Below are 20,797 nucleotides of genomic sequence, written 5' to 3'. Positions count from 1 at the left end.
CATTTAAGCTTGGATGTTCCTAGAGTGTTAAAGAGAGAGGAGAAGACAGTGAGAGAGAGAGAGCGGGAGGGCAAGGGAAAGAGATTATCGTCTCTTGCCATCCTGGAACAAGCACATTTTTAGTTGGAATATGTTTCTATAGCATGTTGATGAGAATTACAGAATAACTACAGTACAGTTTGTCAGTTCATTAAGTGGGTGCAGTCTTAGATATGACCATTTAAAACCCAGTAGCCTTCGACTTGCACATTCATTTATTTATGTGCAGCCTGTAGAATATGGGCTTTCAATTAAATGTTAATGAAACCGTGGATTAACACATTTAATCATCTCTCCATTATTTCAAATCCATCCTGTACCATCAAAGTGTAACTTGGCCTTCATTATGATTTCATGGTCCTCTTAATGGAATGATTCTTATTTTCAGCATCAGTGGCCTCAAAGACTAGATGTAATATAGTACATTTAAATCTGTGACACTCAAATTAGTATGATATGGTATGGTTACATAAGACAGAAGATTACTTTTAAAAAATGAAAGGTGTGAGGTTGCTCAGGGTTGATGAGTAGGCGTTTAACGCGAACGTCTAGCAACCCAAACGTTGCGTGTTTTAATCACATCACGGACAACTTTAGCATTTTAGCTAATTAGCAACTTTACAACTACTTTTGAGCTACTTTGCAACTACTTAGCATGTTAGCTAACCTTTCCCCTAACTCTAACTCTAACCTTAACCCCTAACTCCTAACCCTAACTTTAACCCTAACATAAACCCCTAATCCTAGCCTTAACCCGTAGCCCTAACCTTAACCCTTAACCCTAAGCCCTAGCCTAGCTAACATAAGCCACCTAGCCACCTATTATATAAATTGTAATTCGTAACATATCATACGAAATGGATGATGGATGATGGACATCCACAAATGAATACATACCATACAAAACGTAACATATTATAAAACAGATTTACAATTACTATGTTACGTCTACCCCTGAGTCCAGGTTCTGTGTACAGCTCTCTCTGCCCTGCTTTCCTGCTCTGCTACCCAGCATCCAAAGCTGTCCATCTCATCTCCTCTCTTCCAACCCATCTCTCACTCACCCTTTCTCTGCGCTATCTGTCTTTCGCTCCTCCCTCTTTTTTCTCTTTATCTTCTCTCTAATTCCCGTTTACCTCCCCCTTTCCCAACTCAATCTGCCTCTCTCTCCCTCACACACACAGACAGACAGAAACACACACAGACATACAGACAGACAGAGAGGAGCGGGGAGCGCACATGTCAAGGACCTCCCTAACCGCTCAGCTCCACTCCGTACTCCCTCCCATGGCAGACAGAAAACTGGAGAAGAGGAGGAATAGAGGAATACTGCAGTGACCAACCAGCTGCTCTCTCTCTCGCTGCTCCACTGTTTTCATCCTTTCTTTTAAAAATTATTTCTCCCCCCGTTCCAATTATACCATGAACCTGCCTGCTGCCTGTTCCTAAGGACAGCAAAACAGGGAGCAGTGGACAAGGTATTCTTTTGTTGCTAAGGTAATGAATGCTTCATTAGTTGGGAGATATCAGGAGCATTGTATTGGCTGGCTGGTGTGAGTGAGGAGGATTGGCTGTGGATGATCAACTGCATGTCTGTTTTGTGCCTGTTGTACATAAACTTTTCACAGCTCAGAGTATCCTGTTGAGGCTATGGAATTAGATGGTGACTGTCAGTGCATGTATGTCAGTGCCTGTGTTCCATCCATGTTAACGCTAACACAGACATCTACAGGACTGATGTTCTGTGACGTTAGATTTGCGTGCTTTGGAAATGAAGTTGTTCCCATGAATAATAGGTTGCAGCAGTTCATAGCAAGGAGCCATTTGCAGGTCTTCATCTATTCACATAGGAATATTTTGTCTTGTAGGTGTCATATACTTCATATGGAATGTCTGAATGGTTGGAGAAATTGATATAGGGAGAGGATGTTAACTTAGTTCAGGAACTCCTAGTTACTTAGACATTCTGCTAATCAATGCAGGCTGCAAACAGCTACTCAATCCATCATCATGGTGGCAATAACAACATTGGATAAAAAGGGGATAATGTGCATGATTACTGCTTCCTGCTCTATAGGATAATGCTCTTCGTGTGTTCAAAAGTTGAAATAAATCATGACTATGAAAGACTCAAAGCAACCTTGAATGTCTAGTGCTGAGCAGCTAGTGGCTTATTGGATGTATTCAATCTCAATCCGATCCTCTAACCATTATAGTCTATGTTTGTTATGGATTACAATGCATCAGGTGGCCACACTTCAAGAAACAATAATTGTACTGACACTCACTTAGGCAAAATGTTGTTTTACTGATTTATACTATGTATGAAACTTTCATTTCATGCAATTCTGTACAGAATGTGCCATGATGCTCTCTCACTGCTGTTTCAGAATGCAGAGTTTCACAGCTCCTCCTTTCAGGACAACCATAATAACCTATGAGACTTTCTTGTAGTGGAACACAAACAGTTATTAAAATAAATATGATAAGGCTTTTTTATAAAACTGTTCTTGGAAGCTTTTATCGTCCCTCTCTGTTCTACATACTCCAAAAATATGAATGTGTCAAATGATGTAATCCTCTCTCTTTCTCTGCCTGACACATGATTACAAATGCTTACTCCAATCTGATACAAATTATTACTCAACTGGAGAGGAATATGATTGTAGCCTTGTGAACTTAGATTATGAAAATCCTTAGTTAAGCAGAATTAATTATCCTGTAAAGAGGGAGAGAGCGAGGGAGTGAGAGCGAGAGAGAGAAACAGAGAGAGAGAGATGTAGTGGGATGGATATTGAATGGAGGTCATGTATAATCCCTTACGGTAGCTTTTTAAGCCGTACGTGAGTACACAGGACTGGCAAGTCTGATGAAAGCACACTATGTGGCTAATGTTGTCTTAGCTGTGCAAATGGTCAAGGTTTTAACCATAGTAGCCTAATGAATTCAATAACAGGCTTATTGCACATTACCTATGCCCAACACACTATGTACCTATTATAATTATTGTTTACAGTCTCTGACTCACCAATGTCCTGAACACCACTGAGTATCTATACCTTATCAGCAGAAGGCTGTACGATGCCTGATTATACATGACTGTCGCCAGGACATTTTGCCACTTTCACTCACAGGCCTGACATTTTTCTTGGCTTAGTCAGCTAGTTTATATTCACCTCACTGTGCTGCATTACTGCCAGGGCTTTGTTATCTGCCTGTATTGTGACAGGTGTTGTCACCTGAGAGAAGAGCAAACATTTTGGGGAATGTCATAATGGTAATAATAAACTGACCGTGTTTTTCACCCTGAACCCAGTGAATACATTGCTGTGGGGAACTGTTAATCAAATATGGGATATTTGGCCAACCTGGGTAAATGAGTGTATATTATGAATAGTCTTTGACATTGATGATGGTCCTTTCATCTAACTCCCCTCTGCTCCCTGTGTCGGTGCAGCCTCCTGAGCCTAGGACACAGCAGTCATGGAGGAGGGATCCAGAGACCAGGGACAACAGTGTGTGGGGACAACAGATCCTGAGGAGGACTCTCCCAACACAATCATCTACAGAAAGGTATGTGTCTGTATGCTCTCTGACAGCCCATATAGCAAGATATAGGGCAATTTGATCATTTACAAGATGGTACAGTTTCTATAGGTAACCACCCAATGTAGTTATCCATTGGAAGCAAATTCATTTGAGTGTTTCTGAAGCAGATTGGTACAGAATCTCACAGTGGTTTCTGACACCTCAGCGGTTTATCTCTCAATGTCTATAACACATTACATCTCAATGTCTGAGTATGACAGGAAGAGGCCTACGCACAAGCAGGTAATGAAACATGTTCTAAACCCTCTCTGTGTGTGTCTGTCAGAGACAGCCGCTGATGTGACCCACACTGGCCACCACACACTTTCTCTGGCAGCCCGGCAGACTGTCTGTACTCTGCAACCTTCAAAAGTTTTAATAAGCTCTCCATCAGTGTGGGTTTGTGGAAGAAAAGGTCCTTTTATGTGTCAGGGGTAATTATATAATCCCTATGGCACTTGAGTCTCAATGCCTGTGCTTCGATTGGAGAAGAGAGAGGAGAGGGTGAGTGGCATCTTTGGTAATAATGTAGTAGGACTCACAGGAGTGGCTGCTCCTCCAAGGGTGGGCTCGTCTGCTTTCTCTGGAGCCGCTCATAAAGAGGTTGTTATCTTCACACTCAGCTCTACAGCTTGCCCGGCACAGGCAGGCCCACTCAAAAACCTGCTTCTGATCATCTTAAACTAATCCCCGAACTAGTCCCTATGTGCTGATGATTACAAAACTAAGAGTTGACAGATCCAGTCCCGATTCCATTCTGTTATTTTTGTCCTTTTTGCTAATGACTTTGCAATAGTGGGTAGAGAAAAACAAATGATTTGAGAAAAGAAATGGAGCCAATGGAAGATTGATGATGATATTGTTCAGGAAAAAAAATGTCGCTGATTGAACTTCTTTCTCTAGTGTCTTTCTGAAAATGAGTATGATTATAGGAGGATAATGAGTATAATGAGCTTGTGCCATGTTCAGTGCTGAAATAAGGTTCCTAGAATGAGCTTCCACTTCCCCGGGCCACCTGGAAGAGCAGTCAGAACATAAGCAGGCTTAATGTGGTTGAATGTGGTCACACGCCATGAAGATTGAAGCAAAAGTAGACAACGTTATCTCCTAGAGCAGTGGTTCCCAAATTGTGGGTTGGGACAAACTTGTGGGTTGAGGCAGGTGTTCAGAAGGCTCGCGGGATTAACATTTTTGTGCATTGCAATAAATAAAAAAATATATATATATATATACTGTATATATATTTTATATATTCAGTGCCTTCGGAATGTATTCAGACCCCTTGACTTTTTCCACATTTTGTTATGTTACAGCCTTATTCTAAAATGGATTAAAAAATAATAATTCTCAGCAATCTACACACAATACCCCATAATGACAAAGCAAAAACTGGTTTTTAGACATTTTTGCAAATGTATTAAAAACAGAAATACCTTATTTACATAAGAATTCAGACCCTTTGCTATGTGACTTGAAATTGAGCTCAGATGCATCCTGTTTCCATTGATCATCCTTGAGATGTTTCTACGACTTGGAGTCCACCTGTGGTAATTTCAAATGATTGGAAATTATTTGGAAAGGCACACACCTGTCTATATAAGGTTGACAGTGCATGTCAGAGCAAAAACCAAGTCATGAGGTCGAAAGAATTGCCTGTAGACCCCCGAGACAGGATTGTGTCGAGGCACAGATCTGGGGAAGGGTACCAAATCATTTCTGCAGCCCCCAAAAACATAGTGGCCTCCATCATTCTTAAATGGAAGAAGTTTGGAACCACCAATAATCTTCCTAGAGCTGGCTGCCCAGGCAAACTGAGCAACCAATGGAGAAAGGCCTTGGTCAGTGAGGTGACCAAGAACCCGATGATCACTCAGACAGACCTCCAGAGTTCCTCTGTGGAGATGGGAGAACCTTCCAGAAGGACAACCATCTCAGCAGCTCTCCACCAGTCAAGCCTTTATGGTAGAGTGGCCAGACGGACGCCACTCCTCAGTGAAAGATGCATGACAGCCCGCTTGGAGTTTTCCAAAAGGCACCTAAAGAATCTCAGACCATGAAAAATGAGATTCTCTGGTCTGATGAAACCAATATTGAACTCTTTGGCCTGAATTCCAAGTATCTGGTCTGGAAGAAACTTGGCACCATCCCTACGGTGAAGCATGGTGGTGGCAGCATTATGCTGTGGGGATGTTTTTCAATGGCAAGGACTGGGAGATTAGTCAGGATCGAGGCAAAGATGAATGGAGCAAAGTACCGAGAGATCCTTGATGAAAACCTGCTCAAGAACACTCAGGACCTCAGACTGGGGTGAAGGTTCACCTTCCAGCAGGACATTGACCCTAAGCACACAACCAAGACAACACAGGGGTGGCTTTGGAATGGGAAGCATTCTGCAGAGAAGAATGGGAGAACCTCCCCAAATACAGGTGTGCCAAAATGTGGAGAAAGTCAAGGGGTCTGAATACTTTACGAAGGCACTGTATATTATTATTATATATTTTTAAATAGCCTATAATCTTTGAGAATTTACAATCACCATAATAAATTCTAGACTAAGGGTGAAAGTAAGCCTGTACTGTCAGGGTAGGCATTCCGGAAAAATAAATAGTGAGGGTCAGCAGTGGACACATCAATTCAGGTGTAGGCCTAATTACAATCGTAAGGTGTTTGTAACAGGTGTCTCTTTCCATTCATCAAATTGTGGGTGCACAGTGCACTGTTTGGTGGAGTGTGCGTGGGTAGCCTACAGGAGTGCCTCTCTGAAGTGATTGTTTGACAATCAGATGGAAACATCATGATTAGAGCTGTTGCGTGACCGCATATAACTGCATTAATGTTTCTGGACCCCAGGACGAGTAGCTGCTGCCTTAATGTTTCTGGGCCCCAGGACGAGTAGCTGCTGCCTTAATGTTTCTGGGCCCCAGGACGAGTAGCTGCTGCCTTAATGTTTCTGGGCCCCAGGACGAGTAGCTGCTGCCTTAATGTTTCTGGACCCCAGGACGAGTAGCTGCTGCCTTAATGTTTCTGGACCCCAGGACGAGTAGCTGCTGCCTTAATGTTTCTGGACCCCAGGACGAGTAGCTGCTGCATTAATGTTTCTGGACCCCAGGACGAGTAGCTGCTGCCTTAATGTTTCTGGACTCCAGGACGAGTAGCTGCTGCCTTAATGTTTCTGGACCCCAGGACGAGTAGCACACTGACCACATGTCAGTAAACTCCTCTTATGCACTCTGGACATGCGTTGGTAGTACCCAACTCGGTAATGACCTTCAGGTTGCTAATGGCCTGGTACTCAGGGCTCTACTGTCCCTCTAACCACTGCAAATGCAAATGAAAATCACATCAAACACTTATCAAAACAGTAGGCCTATAGTACTTTTTAAATTCACCTCCCTGTGATAATCAAGTTGAAGAAAGAAGTTCAACAACAGGTTGAAACTGAGTGGAAAACATGGTCATTGTGGATGTTGTTTCAAAGCCTAACACAAGGAAATGGACGTGAAAGGTGATGATTCATTCAAAACACTCATCACATATTAGGGTTTATGTATACACATAGTCCAGAAATTAAAATAATAATTGTGCCCTTATACAATACATAGCCTACTGCATATTATGCACAGCAGTAAAATAAATAACAAAAACTGATTTCAGATGTCTATGTTACATAATTGGTCTAGCCTATTCTCCAAAATTAAACAAATTATAGTAATCGCCTTTGAGTGTGGACTGTATTATTATTATGGATGGACTGGTTATCTTGTGCTATACTTCAAACTTTCTATTCATGATACTGGGAGAGAACGTATAGGCCTAAACGATGCTGTAGGTTCATTGATTTTGCAAGGTGGCTAAGCCTACAATTTTATTGAATTTGTATTTGATTTTGAATAGCCTAGTAATAGGGCATTTTTTATACATTCATAATTAATAGGCTGACACATCTTTAGCTACAGAATATCTCACCCCATGTGTTTCCATCTCTTCCTCTCTCTCCTTCATTCCTTTCTCCAACGTACAGAGAGAGGGGCTGTCAACAGTTTAATTAAATATGTTTTGTTGTGAAAACATGTTACTATCGATGTTCCCGAACAGATTTCACAAGGTTTCCCAAATTAATCACTGGGTAGCTCTCACGTTCTGACCTTAGTTCCTTTATTTTGTCTTTGTGTTAGTATGGTCAGGGTGTGAGTTGGGGTGGGCAGTCTGTTCGTTTTCTAGGTTGTGTTTATGTGTTTGGCCTGGTATGGTTCTCAATCAGAGGCAGGTGTCGTTCGTTGTCTCTGATTGAGAATCATACTTAGGTAGCCTTTTCCCACCTGTGTTTTGTGGGTGAATGTTTTCTGTTTAGTGTATGTCACCTTTCAGAACTGTTTTGTTTCATTCTCCGTTGTTATTTTGTTTAGTGTTCTGAATAAATAAATTAACATGGACACGTACCACTCTGCATATTGGTCCGATCTCTCCTACTCCTCCCCAGACGAGGATGATGATCGTTACAGTAGCTGCAGGAACGGGGTTGGAGAGCCCATGGCATACAAAATGTTGGCGAAATATCACCTGTCGAGCAGCGAGAGGCTGCATGCTCCTCAACCAGTGGTTGATGCATGGAGTGATAGAAACTGAGCAGCCTAAAAAAGGAACCAGCCTGCAAAGCGGCCTCCATTCACTATTGGAGTGCATATGGATGACATATCTTTTTACCACTGCCCCTGTTCTTGCCCATTTGATAATGGGTCATTCTATATGGAAACTAATTTGACATGTTAGTAAAGACAAGACTACACTTAGAATAGTGAAAATATGATCACTTGATGAGAGAACAGCTGTGCAGCCTGAGGCAAGCAACAGAGTGCAAGCATTTTTTGATACTTTCTCAAATCATCAACAGCCTATAGTCACATCATGCAGCCCATATATGTTTTGATTTCTAAGCCCTTCTATGGTTTGTATCATTCATAACTAAAGTGGCCAAATAACTCTAAATATAGTGTATAAGACCTGTTTCAAATGGTCACTTTTACGCTTAACATACAGTTGAAGTCGGAAGTTAACATACACCTTAGCCAAATAGATTTAAACTCAGTTTTTCACAATTCCTGACATTAAATCCTAGTAAAAATTCCCTGTCTTAGGTCAGTTAGGATCACCACTTTATTTTAAGAATGTGAAATGTCAGAATAATAGTAGAGAGAATTATTATTTCAGCTTTTATTTATTTCATCACATTCCCAGTGGGCCAGAAGTGTACATACACTCAATTAGTATTTGGTAGCATTGCCTTTAAATTGTTTAACTTGGGTCAAACATTTCAGGTAGCCTTCCACAAGCTTCCCACAATAAGTTGGGTGAATTTTGGCCCATTCCTCCTGACAGAGCTGGTAAAACTGAGTTAGGTTTGTAGGCCTCCTTGCTCACACACGCTTTTTCAGTTCTGCACACAAATTCTCTCTAGGATTGAGGTCAGGATTGTGATGGCCACTCCAATACCTTGACTTTGTTGTCCTTAAGACACTTTTCTACAACTTTGTAAGTATGCTTGGGGTCATTGTCCATTTGGAAGACCCATTTGCGACCAAGCTTTAACTCCCTGAGTGATGTCTTGAGATGTTGCTTCAATTGTTCCACATCATTTCCCTGCCTCATGATGCCATCTATTCTGTGAAGTGCACCAGTCCCTCAATTTTTCCTCCAAACATAACGATGGTCATTATGGCCAAACAGTTCTATTTTTGTTTCATCAGAGCAGAGGACATTTCTCCAAAAAATACGGTCTTTGTCCCCATGTGCAGTTGCAAAAAGCAGTCTGGCTTTTTTATGGCTGTTTTGGAGCAGTGGCTTCTTCCTTCCTGAGCGGCCTTTCAGGTTATGTCGATATAGGACTCATTTTACTGTGGATACAGATACTTTTGTACCTGTTTCCTCCAGCATCTCCAGCTGTTGTTCTGGGATTGATTTGCACTTTTCGCACAAAAGTACTTTCATCTCTAGGAGACAGAACGCGTCTCCTTCCTGAGCGGTATGACGGCTGCGTGGTCCCATGGTATTTATACTTGTGTACTATTGTTTGTACAGATGAACGTGCATATGGAAATGCATATTCAGGCATATGGAAATGACTCCCAAGGATGAACAAGACCTGTGGTCTACAATCTTTTTTTCTTCCCATGATGTCAAGCAAAGAGGCACAGAGTTTGAAGGTAGGCCTTGAAATACATTCACAGGTACACCTCTAATGACTCAAATTATGTCAATTAGCCTATCAGAAGCTTCTAAAGCCATGACATCATTTTCTGGAATTTTCCAAGCTGTTTCCAAGCTGTTTTCCAAGCTGTTTTCCAAGCTGTTTTCCAAGCTGTTTTCCAAGCTGTTTCCAAAGCTGTTTCCAAGCTGTTTCCAAGCTGTTTCCAAGCTGTTTCCAAGCTGTTTTCCAAGCTGTTTCCAAGCTGTTTCCAAGCTGTTTCCAAGCTGTTTTCCAAGCTGTTTCCAAGCTGTTTTCCAAGTTTTTTTTGTAACAGTATTTTTATTGGAATTTCACAATTTTCACCCATATTAAGAGATACAACAACAGAGACAAAGCACACAGAACAAAAACAAGAAAAACAGCACCCACTTACACATATCTACGGGCATATATATACACATACATACACATACATACACACACATACATATACCCATGCATATACACACACATACGCATACATACGTGCACGCACACACACACATATACACACCCATACATACGTACACCATCATTGCGTCTCTCAATACATACATTTTAAACAAACTTACAAACAGAAATTAAACACAAAAGCTCAGTTTAAACCAAGAGGTTAGGTTCCACACATGGAATGTACAGTGTAGTTCTGAAATACCTCTAGATCCCCGCCATTCTAAGAGAATCCTTGCAGCATAATAGCTGATACCTCAGGTTCTAGGTAATTTAGATAAATCAAATCAAATCAAAATCAAATTTATTTATATAGCCCTTCGTACATCAGCTGATATCTCAAAGTGCTGTACAGAAACCCAGCCTAAAACCCCAAACAGCAAGCAATGCAGGTGGAGAAGCACGGTGGCTAGGAAAAACTCCCTAGAAAGGCCAATACCTAGGAAGAAACCTAGAGAGGAACCAGGCTATGTGGGGTGGCCAGTCCTCTTCTGGCTGTGCCGGGTGGAGATTATAACAGAACATGGTCAAGATGTTCAATGTTCATAAATGACCAGCATGGTCGAATAATAATAAGGCAGAACAGTTGAAACTAGAGCAGCAGCACAGTCAGGTGGAAGTTGAAACTGGAGCAGCAGCATGGCCAGGTAGACTGGGGACAGCAAGGAGTCATCATGTCAGGTAGTCCTGGGGCATGGTCCTAGGGCTCAGGTCAGTTGAAACTGGAACAGCAGCATGGCCAGGTGGACTGGGGACAGCAAGGAGTCATCATGTCAGGTAGTCCTGGGGCATGGTCCTAGGGCTCAGGTCCTCCGAGAGAGAGAAAGAAAGAGAGAAGGAGAGAATTAGAGAACGCACACTTAGATTCACACAGGACACCGAATAGGACAGGAGAAGTACTCCAGATATAACAAACTGACCCCAGCCCCCCGACACATAAACTACTGCAGCATAAATACTGGAGGCTGAGACAGGAGGGGTCAGGAGACACTGTGGCCCCATCCGAGGACACCCCCGGACAGGGCCAAACAGGAAGGATATAACCCCACCCACTTTGCCAAAGCACAGCCCCCACACCACTAGAGGGATATCTTCAACCACCAACTTACCATCCTGAGACAAGGCTGAGTATAGCCCACAAAGATCTCCGCCACGGCACAACCCAAGGGGGGGGGGGGGGGGCGCCAACCCAGACAGGATGACCACAACAGTGAATCAACCCACTCAGGTGACGCACCCCCTCCAGGGACAGCATGAGAGAGCCCCAGCAAGCCAGTGACTCAGCCCCTGTAATAGGGTTAGAGGCAGAGAATCCCAGTGGAAAGAGGGGAACCGGCCAGGCAGAGACAGCAAGGGCGGTTCGTTGCTCCAGAGCCTTTCCGTTCACCTTCCCACTCCTGGGCCAGACTACACTCAATCATATGACCCACTGAAGAGATGAGTCTTCAGTAAAGACTTAAAGGTTGAGACCGAGTTTGCGTCTCTGACATGGGTAGGCAGACCGTTCCATAAAAATGGAGCTCTATAGGAGAAAGCCCTGCCTCCAGCTGTTTGCTTAGAAATTCTAGGGACAATTAGGAGGCCTGCGTCTTGTGACCGTAGCGTACGTATAGGTATGTACGGCAGGACCAAATCAGAGAGATATGTAGGAGCAAGCCCATGTAATGCTTTGTAGGTTAGCAATAAAACCTTGAAATCAGCCCTTGCTTTGACAGGAAGCCAGTGTAGAGAGGCTAGCACTGGAGTAATATGATCAAATTTTTTGGTTCTAGTCAGGATTCTAGCAGCCGTATTTAGCACTAACTGAAGTTTATTTAGTGCTTTATCCGGGTAGCCGGAAAATAGAGCATTGCAGTAGTCTAACCTAGAAGTGACAAAAGCATGGATTAATTTTTCTGCATCATTTTTGGACAGAAAGTTTCTGATTTTTGCAATGTTACGTAGATGGAAAAAAGCTGTCCTCGAAATGGTCTTGATATGTTCTTCAAAAGAGAGATCAGGGTCCAGAGTAACGCCGAGGTCCTTCACAGTTTTATTTGAGACGACTGTACAACCATTAAGATTAATTCGCAGATTCAACAGAAGATCTCTTTGTTTCTTGGGACCTAGAACAAGCATCTCTGTTTTGTCCGAGTTTAATAGTAGAAAGTTTGCAGCCATCCACTTCCTTATGTCTGAAACACATGCTTCTAGCGAGGGCAATTTTGGGGCTTCACCATGTTTCATTGAAATGTACAGCTGTGTGTCATCCGCATAGCAGTGAAAGTTTACATTATGTTTTCGAATAACATCCCCAAGAGGTAAAATATATAGTGAAAACAATAGTGGTCCTAAAACGGAACCTTGAGGAACACCGAAATTTACAGTTGATTTGTCAGAGGACAAACCATTCACAGAGACAAACTGATATCTTTCCGACAGATAAGATCTAAACCAGGCCAGAACATGTCCGTGTAGACCAATTTGGGTTTCCAATCTCTCCAAAAGAATGTGGTGATCGATGGTATCAAAAGCAGCACTAAGGTCTAGGAGCACGAGGACAGATGCAGAGCCTCGGTCCGATGCCATTAAAATGTCATTTACCACCTTCACAAGTGCCGTCTCAGTGCTATGATGGGGTCTAAAACCAGACTGAAGCATTTCGTATACATTGTTTGTCTTCAGGAAGGCAGTGAGTTGCTGCGCAACAGCCTTCTCTAAAATTTTTGAGAGGAATGGAAGATTCGATATAGGCCGATAGTTTTTTATATTTTCTGGGTCAAGGTTTGGCTTTTTCAAGAGAGGCTTTATTACTGCCACTTTTAGTGAGTTTGGTACACATCCAGTGGATAGAGAGCCGTTTATTATGTTCAACATAGGAGGGCCAAGCACAGGAAGCAGCTCTTTCAGTAGTTTAGTTGGAATAGGGTCCAGTATGCAGCTTGAAGGTTTAGAGGCCATGATTATTTTCATCATTGTGTCAAGAGATATAGTACTAAAACACTTGAGCGTCTCTCTTGATCCTAGGTCCTGGCAGAGTTGTGCAGACTCAGGACAACTGAGGTTTGGAGGAATACGCAGGTTTAAAGAGGAGTCCGTAATTTGCTTTCTAATAATCATAATCTTTTCCTCAAAGAAGTTCATGAATTTATCACTGCTAAAGTGAAAGTCATCCTCTCTTGGGGAATGCTGCTTTTTAGTTAGCTTTGCGACAGTATTAAAAAGGAATTTCGGATTGTTCTTATTTTCCTCAATTAAGTTAGAAAAATAGGATGATCGAGCAGCAGTAAGGGCTCTACGGTACTGCACGGTACCGTCCTTCCAAGCTAGTCGGAAGACTTCCAGTTTGGTGTGGCGCCATTTCCGTTCCAATTTTCTGGAAGCTTGCTTCAGAGCTCGGGTATTTTCTGTGTACCAGGGAGCTAGTTTCTTATGAGACATTTTTTTTGTTTTTAGGGGTGCAACTGCATCTAGGGTATTGCGAACGGTTAGATTGAGATCCTCAGTTAGGTGGTTAACTGATTTTTGTCCTCTGGCGTCCTTGGGTAGGCAGAGGGAGTCTGGAAGGGCATCAAGGAATCTTTGTGTTGTCTGTGAATTTATAGCACGACTTTTGATGTTCCTTGGTTGGGGTCTAAGCAGATTATTTGTTGCAATTGCAAACGTAATAAAATGGTGGTCCGATAGTCCAGGATTATGAGGAAAAACATTAAGATCCACCACATTTATTCCATGGGACAAAACTAGGTCCAGCGTATGACTGTGACAGTGAGTGGGTCCAGAGACATGTTGGACAAAACCCACTGAGTCGATGATGGCTCTGAAAGCCTTTTGGAGTGGGTCTGTGGACTTTTCCATGTGAATATTAAAGTCACCAAAGATTAGAATATTATCTGCTATGACTACAAGGTCCGATAGGAATTCAGGGAACTCAGTGAGAAACGCTGTATATGGCCCAGGAGGCCTGTAAACAGTAGCTATAAAAAGTGATTGAGTAGGCTGCATAGATTTCATGACTAGAAGCTCAAAAGACGAAAATGTCATTTTTTTTTGTGTAAATTGAAATTTGCTATCGTAAATGTTAGCAACACCTCCGCCTTTGCGGGATGCACGGGGGATATGGTCACTAGTGTAGCCAGGAGGTGAGGCCTCATTTAAAACAGTAAATTCATCAGGCTTAAGCCATGTTTCAGTCAGGCCAATCACATCAAGATTATGATCAGTGATTAGTTCATTGACTATAATTGCCTTTGAAGTAAGGGATCTAACATTAAGTAGCCCTATTTTGAGATGTGAGGTATCATGATCTCTTTCAGTAATGACAGGAATGGAGGTGGTCTTTATCCTAGTGAGATTGCTAAGGCGAACACCGCCATGTTTAGTTTTGCCCAACCTAGGTCGAGGCACAGACACGGTCTCAATGGTGATAGCTGAGCTGACTACACTGACTGTGCTAATGGCAGACTCCACTATGCTGGCAGGCTGGCTAACAGCCTGCTGCCTGGCCTGCACCCTATTTCATTGTGGAGCTAGAGGAGTTAGAGCCCTGTCTATGTTGGTAGATAAGATGAGAGCACCCCTCCAGCTAGGATGGAGTCCGTCACTCCTCAGCAGGTCAGGCTTGGTCCTGTTTGTGGGTGAGTCCCAGAAAGAGGGCCAATTATCTACAAATTCTAACTTTTGGGAGGGGCAGAAAACAGTTTTCAACCAGCGATTGAGTTGTGAGACTCTGCTGTAGAGCTCATCACTCCCCCTAACTGGGAGGGGGCCAGAGACAATTACTCGATGCCGACACATCTTTCTAGCTGATATGCACGCAGAAGCTATGTTGCGCTTAGTGATTTCTGACTGTTTCATCCTAACATCGTTGGTGCCGACGTGGATAACAATATCTCTATACTCTCTACACTCGCCAGTTTTAGCTTTAGCCAGCACCATCTTCAGATTAGCCTTAACGTCGGTAGCCCTGCCCCCGGGTAAACAGTGTATGATCGCTGGATGATTCGCTTTAAGTCTAATACTGCGGGTAATGGAGTCGCCAATGACTAGAGTTTTCAATTTGTCAGAGCTAATGGTGGGAAGCTTCGGCGTCTCAGACCCCGTAACGGGAGGAGTAGAGACCAGAGAAGAATCGGCCTCTGACTCCGACCCGCTGCTTAATGGGGAAAACCGGTTGAAAGTTTCTGTCGGCTGAATGAGCGACACCGGTTGAGCGTTCCTACAGCATTTCCTTCCAGAAACCGTGAGAAAGTTGTCCGGCTGCGGGGACTGTGCCAGGGGATTTACACTACTATCTGTACTTACTGGTGCCTCAGACGCTATTTCATCCTTTCCTACACTGAAATTACCCTTGCCTAACGATTGCGTCTGAAGCTGGGCTTGCAGCACAGCTATCCTCGCCGTAAGCCGAGTACAGCGGCTGCAATTAGAAGTCATCATGTTAATGTTACTACTTAGCTTCGGCTGTTGGAGGTCCTGACGAATCGTGTCCAGATAAAGTGTCCGGAGTGAAAAAGTTGAGGAAAAAATAAATAAATATATGAACGGTAATTAAAAAGTGAAAACCGTAAAGTTGTCAGGTAGCAAAACAGGTTAGCAACAAAACGCACAGCAACTCGAAAACAAGCCTGCAAGTTGTGACAGTCACTAGGGTCAGCCAGGGTCAGCAATGGATGTCCGCTTGTCTGTTCGGTTGAGGAGAGATGGTACTCAGTATACACAGTCTAGATAAGGTTCCCATACTTTGTAGAACTGGTCTGTTTTAGAATGCAATGTACATGTCAGATATTCCAGAGGCACCCATTCAAATAGTATCTTATGCCAATCTTTAATAGAAGGAACCTTCTCACTAATCCACTGTAAAAGGATGTTTTTCCTCGCTGCGAAGGTAAGGATGTTGTAAAGCCTCCTTTTACCCACAGAAGTAACATGCCTACTAGGGAGACCTAACAGTAAAGAAACTGGGTCCAATTCTAGATCAACCCCTAGGATCTTTTCAATTTCTTGCAGAACACCAGACCAGTATCTTTGTATTTTGGTACATGACCATAAACAATGTGTTAGGGTGCCTGTATCAGTTTTGCATTTAAGACACTGAGGGGAAGAGGAAGTGGGGCTAAAAGCGTGTCTGTGATTTGGGGATATATGCAATCTGTGTATTATTCTTAATTGGATTGCTCTAGTACGGTTACATATAGATATTGTTTTTGCATATCTCCAAATGTCCTCCCACATCTCTTCGTCAATAGTAACAGACAATTCTTTCTCCCACACTTGTTTCACCCTCTGTGTGTTGACAGCAGAAAAGGACCTTAAAGTATCATAAAACAGACTTACAGACATTTTCCTTTGTGGGAAAAAAAAGCATTATTTCAATGACAGACACATCAGGGTTACCAATTAAGGTGATGCTCTTCAGAATATAATTTCTTACTTGTAAGGAAGCGGAAAAAGTCCTGCTTTGGGAGTCGATATTTCTCGACCATCTGCTCAAATGACAACAAAATCTTATCAGCAAATAAGTCATTTAGCCTGCGTATGCCCTTATTAAGCCATAAGTTAAAGCCAGCATCCAGCAATCCTGGACTGAAATCTGGGTTGTTAAGAATTGGGGTAAGAGCAGAGGTTAGTTTGGACCTTCCCAGGAAGCGTTGAACTGACCTCCATACTTTGAGTATGTTAAGTGTAACGGGATTATTGCAGTGATCTTCTACAGACTTGAAACTTCTGAAAAATAAAAGATCCTGTAAGGGGTATTTTGAAAGAGAAGTCTCAATGTCTAACCAAATAGAGGAGTCATCATTTGTGATCCAGTCAGAAATATAACAAAGGTGGGCACACCATTGATAGAACCTGATATTGGGCAGGACCAAGCCGCCCATAGAACTTGGCAGTTGCAATCTTGGCTTGCGTTTACTCCATATAAAGGAACTTAGCCATCCATTTACATCCTTTATTACCTTATTGGAGAGTAATACTGGGATCATTTGGATTGGGTAAAGTAGTCTAGGTAAAATGTTCATTTTCAAGAGGGATATTCTACCCAACCAAGAAATCGGGAGAGAGTTCCAGCGCTCCAGATCCTGTCTTATTGTATCAAACAAGGGAACAAAATTGGCTTTGTACATTAGCTGGAATTTAGGAGTTACAAATATACCCAGATACATGAAACCTGAGGGAGACCATTTAAAAGGGAAGGGGGGAGAAGTATTAGGTACAGAGTGTAGGCTACCAAGTGGCATAGCCTCTGACTTAGTAAGGTTAATCTTGTAGCCTGAGAATTCGCTGAATAATTCAATAATATTAATAAGAGATGTAATTGAAGTCTCGGGACTAGAGATGAATATCAGGACATCATCAGCATACAAGCTTATTTTATGGTGAACATCACCAATGAGCAGCCCCTGTATAGCAGGCGTTACCCTGATGGTCTCGGCCAGTGGTTCCATAACGAGTGCAAAGAGGAGGGGGGATAAAGGACAGCCCTGTCTGGTACCTCTGTGTATAGAGAAGCTATTTGACATTAGCCCATTAGTAAGGACAGCAGTCTGAGGATCGTCATATAAAACTTTCACCCATTTTATAAAGTTGTCCCCCAGACCAAATTGATTTAGAGCAAATAATAGGTAAGACCACTCCACACGATAAAATGCTTTCTCAGCATCTAGGGAGAGCACAATACCATCCACAGCACTTTGTTGGTAGGCTTGAATTACATTAAGAAGCCGCCTGACATTGTTGCATGACTTACGGGCCCTAAAAAAGCCAGTTTGGTCTCCTTTCACAATTAGTGGCAGTGAGTCCTCTAATCTTGTGGCTAGAATTTTAGAAAGCAATTTTCTATCCACATTCAGAAGGGAAATTGGTCTGTACGAGGAACAAGACTCTGGACATTTTCCCTTTTTGAGAATAAGTGAAATGTTGGCTTCTCTCAGCGTTTGAGGGAGTTGGTCATTTGAAAATGAGTGGTTAAACATATCACATAATGGCTCAAGGATCAGGCCATGGAACTCTTTATAGAACTCACTACAAAACCCGGCTGGTCCTGGGGCCTTACCATTTTGCAGATTCTTAATTGTGAACATTATCTCTTCCTTGGTAATAGGGGCATTAAGGAGGGACCTCTGCTCTTCGGAGATAGTAGGGAGCTCAATCTTACAAAATAAGTTCTCCATTAATTTGGGTGCATCCTTTGGCAGTTCTGAGGCATAAAGGTTTGTATAACATTTCTTAAATGAGTCACTTATCAATTTATTTTCATATAAATGATTACCATCAGAATCAGTAATAGTAGCAATTGACTGAGAGTCAGCCCTACTTTCCTGGCTTATTGCCATGTTCATATAGCTTTTGCCTGACAAATCTCATTTTCTTTTCAGCGTCCTGTGTTAGGAGAGAGTCTAACGTTGATCTAAAGACTGATATTTCCTTTAACAGGGCAGGAGTGGGCGTTTTAATGTAGTCCTTCTCTTTAGTTCCTAATTCACCCTCTAACATTTTTTGCTTTTTCCGCTTTTTCCGTCTCTTAGTAGCTGTGTATGACATAATCAGACCCCTGGCATACGCTTTACAGGTCTCTTATTGGCTGTGTATGACATAATCAGACCCCTGGCATACGCTTTACAGGTCTCCCAAAGGAGCGAGGGGTTGTCTGTTGATTGAGAGTTAATAGAGAAAAATGCTTTAAACTCTGTAATAAAATATGATGTGAATGTATGGTCTTTAAGAATGGTTGTGTTCAACCTCCAATGTCTTGACCGATTGAATGCCCCGTTGAGTTTTATGTCCAGGATCACCTCAGCATGATCAGATATGACTATGCTTCCTATCCTAGCGGATAAAACAGACTTCAAAGACGTCCTGGCATAAAAAGATAATCTATTCTAGTCTGACATCGATGAGGTGCAGAGAAAAAAGTGAACTCTCTGTTGGAGGGATGAAAAGCTCTCCAGACATCTGCATACCCCAGATCATCACAAATAGCTTTAAGTGACTTAGCTTGAGGAGAGGCTGAAGCTATACCGCTGGGAAACTTATCAATAAGGGGGTTCAACAAGCAGTTAAAATCTCCTCCAACCACTGCAGTGTCCGAGTTTAATTCTGAAAAGTCTAGAAATGCCTTAGTGAGGAAATCAGGGGGGTGAGCAGGGGGGAAGTAAATATTAATTATGGAAATGTTCTGCCCTTGTAAAGTACCATTAATTATAACAAATCGACCAAATTTATCTTTCACACAATTCAAGACCTTAAGTGGTAAGTTATTTTTCACCAGAATTGCTACACCTCTACTTCTGGATGTAAATGATGAGAAAAACACATGACCAAACCCCCATTGTTGTAATTTCAGGTGCTCCTTATCATCCAAATGAGTTTCTTGCAACACGGCAATATCAATATTTTATTTTTTCAAAAAAAGACAGTACCTTCTTCCTTTTAATGGGGTTATGGCTCCCTCTAATGTTCCATGTACATACACGCAGTCCGTTACCTGCCATTGTATCTTGACCATTCAATATCCAGACTGGATCCTACTGTAAAAGTGGGGTGGTACCTTTTTCCATGTGTTGAACTCTCCTCTATCTCACTGAGCATAAACAAACAATATGAACCATGAACTCAAACTATACTAAACCCAAAAATTAAACATGTAAAGATCCAAAAGGGGGTTTTCCCACTAGCTAACATGCAGGGGATTTCAACTCTCCAATGTAGACTCTTAAGTCCGCATTGGCGCTCAATAGCCTCATCATTTATATGTATGGAAAAGAAAATCAATAGAAGAAGATTGAGGCTCTTCCACCTAAAACCAAGCCTGGGCACCAATATGGATTCACACATATCTCAGCCTGAGCTATAGCGGCTATTACTTTAGCAGGAAAAATAATAAAGATACGAATATTACTGAGCCGGAGTACGTGGGGACTCACACCACTGTTTCATGATCAGATTCAACCAAAAATAAACAAAGTTATTCAATGCTGTGGAGGTGCAGCTTAAAGCTTAAAGTCCTGAGTCGAGCCTTCGCCTCATCAAACACTTTGCGTCTTCGTACAACCGCTGTGGAATAATCATTGAAGAATGAGACCTTTGGACTTTTATGTTGACTACCATCAGAGCCGATGTTTCTAGCCGCATCCATGACGCGCTGCTTGTCGGTGAAGTTGTTGAACTTTATAACCACCGGCCGTGGGCGCTGATTGGGACCGGGTATCGGTGCTTGAGAGCGATGGGCTCTGTCCAGCTTCACACGACCAGCCTTAGTGTCCATTTGTAGGTAGCCAGGGATCCATTCCTCAAAGAATTTTACTGACCGTGTCCCTTCAGAATTTTCCGGGAGTCCCACAACACGAATATTGCATCTGCGTCCTCGATTATCCAAGTCGTCAATGTCCTCCGCCATTTCGCGCACCTGTTTCTCAAGTGCTTTTATCTTAGCGTCCATAGATGTAGTTGAAGTTTCCACTGCAGCAATTCTTCCTTCCGCCTCAACAACACGTTTCACAGCGCTCTGTATTTCAG

At 42.5% G+C, this 20,797-nt stretch overlaps 1 protein-coding gene across 3 annotated transcripts in view; it reads left to right on the top strand.

Annotated features, from left to right (window-relative positions):
* The first annotated feature begins 1,178 nt into the window (after positions 1–1,178).
* Positions 1,179–20,797, top strand: part of LOC109893949 (regulator of G-protein signaling 6-like) — a 72,014-nt gene continuing 52,395 nt past the window's right edge. For 2 of the 3 annotated variants that reach the window (XM_031828994.1, XM_031828992.1), the window contains exons 1-2: positions 1,213–1,536; positions 3,497–3,612. In XM_031828994.1, the coding sequence (XP_031684854.1) occupies positions 3,523–3,612 (90 nt within the window). In that variant the 5' untranslated portion in view covers positions 1,213–1,536; positions 3,497–3,522. Of the gene's footprint in view, positions 1,537–3,496; positions 3,613–20,797 lie in introns of all 3 variants that reach the window. The other variant, XM_031828993.1, reaches the window with a different exon arrangement.

Source organism: Oncorhynchus kisutch, linkage group LG7, assembly GCF_002021735.2.
Source record: "Oncorhynchus kisutch isolate 150728-3 linkage group LG7, Okis_V2, whole genome shotgun sequence".
NCBI lineage: Eukaryota > Metazoa > Chordata > Actinopteri > Salmoniformes > Salmonidae > Oncorhynchus > Oncorhynchus kisutch.
Note: the sequence above shows the minus strand (reverse complement) of the source record. Positions and strands in the feature narration are given on the sequence as shown.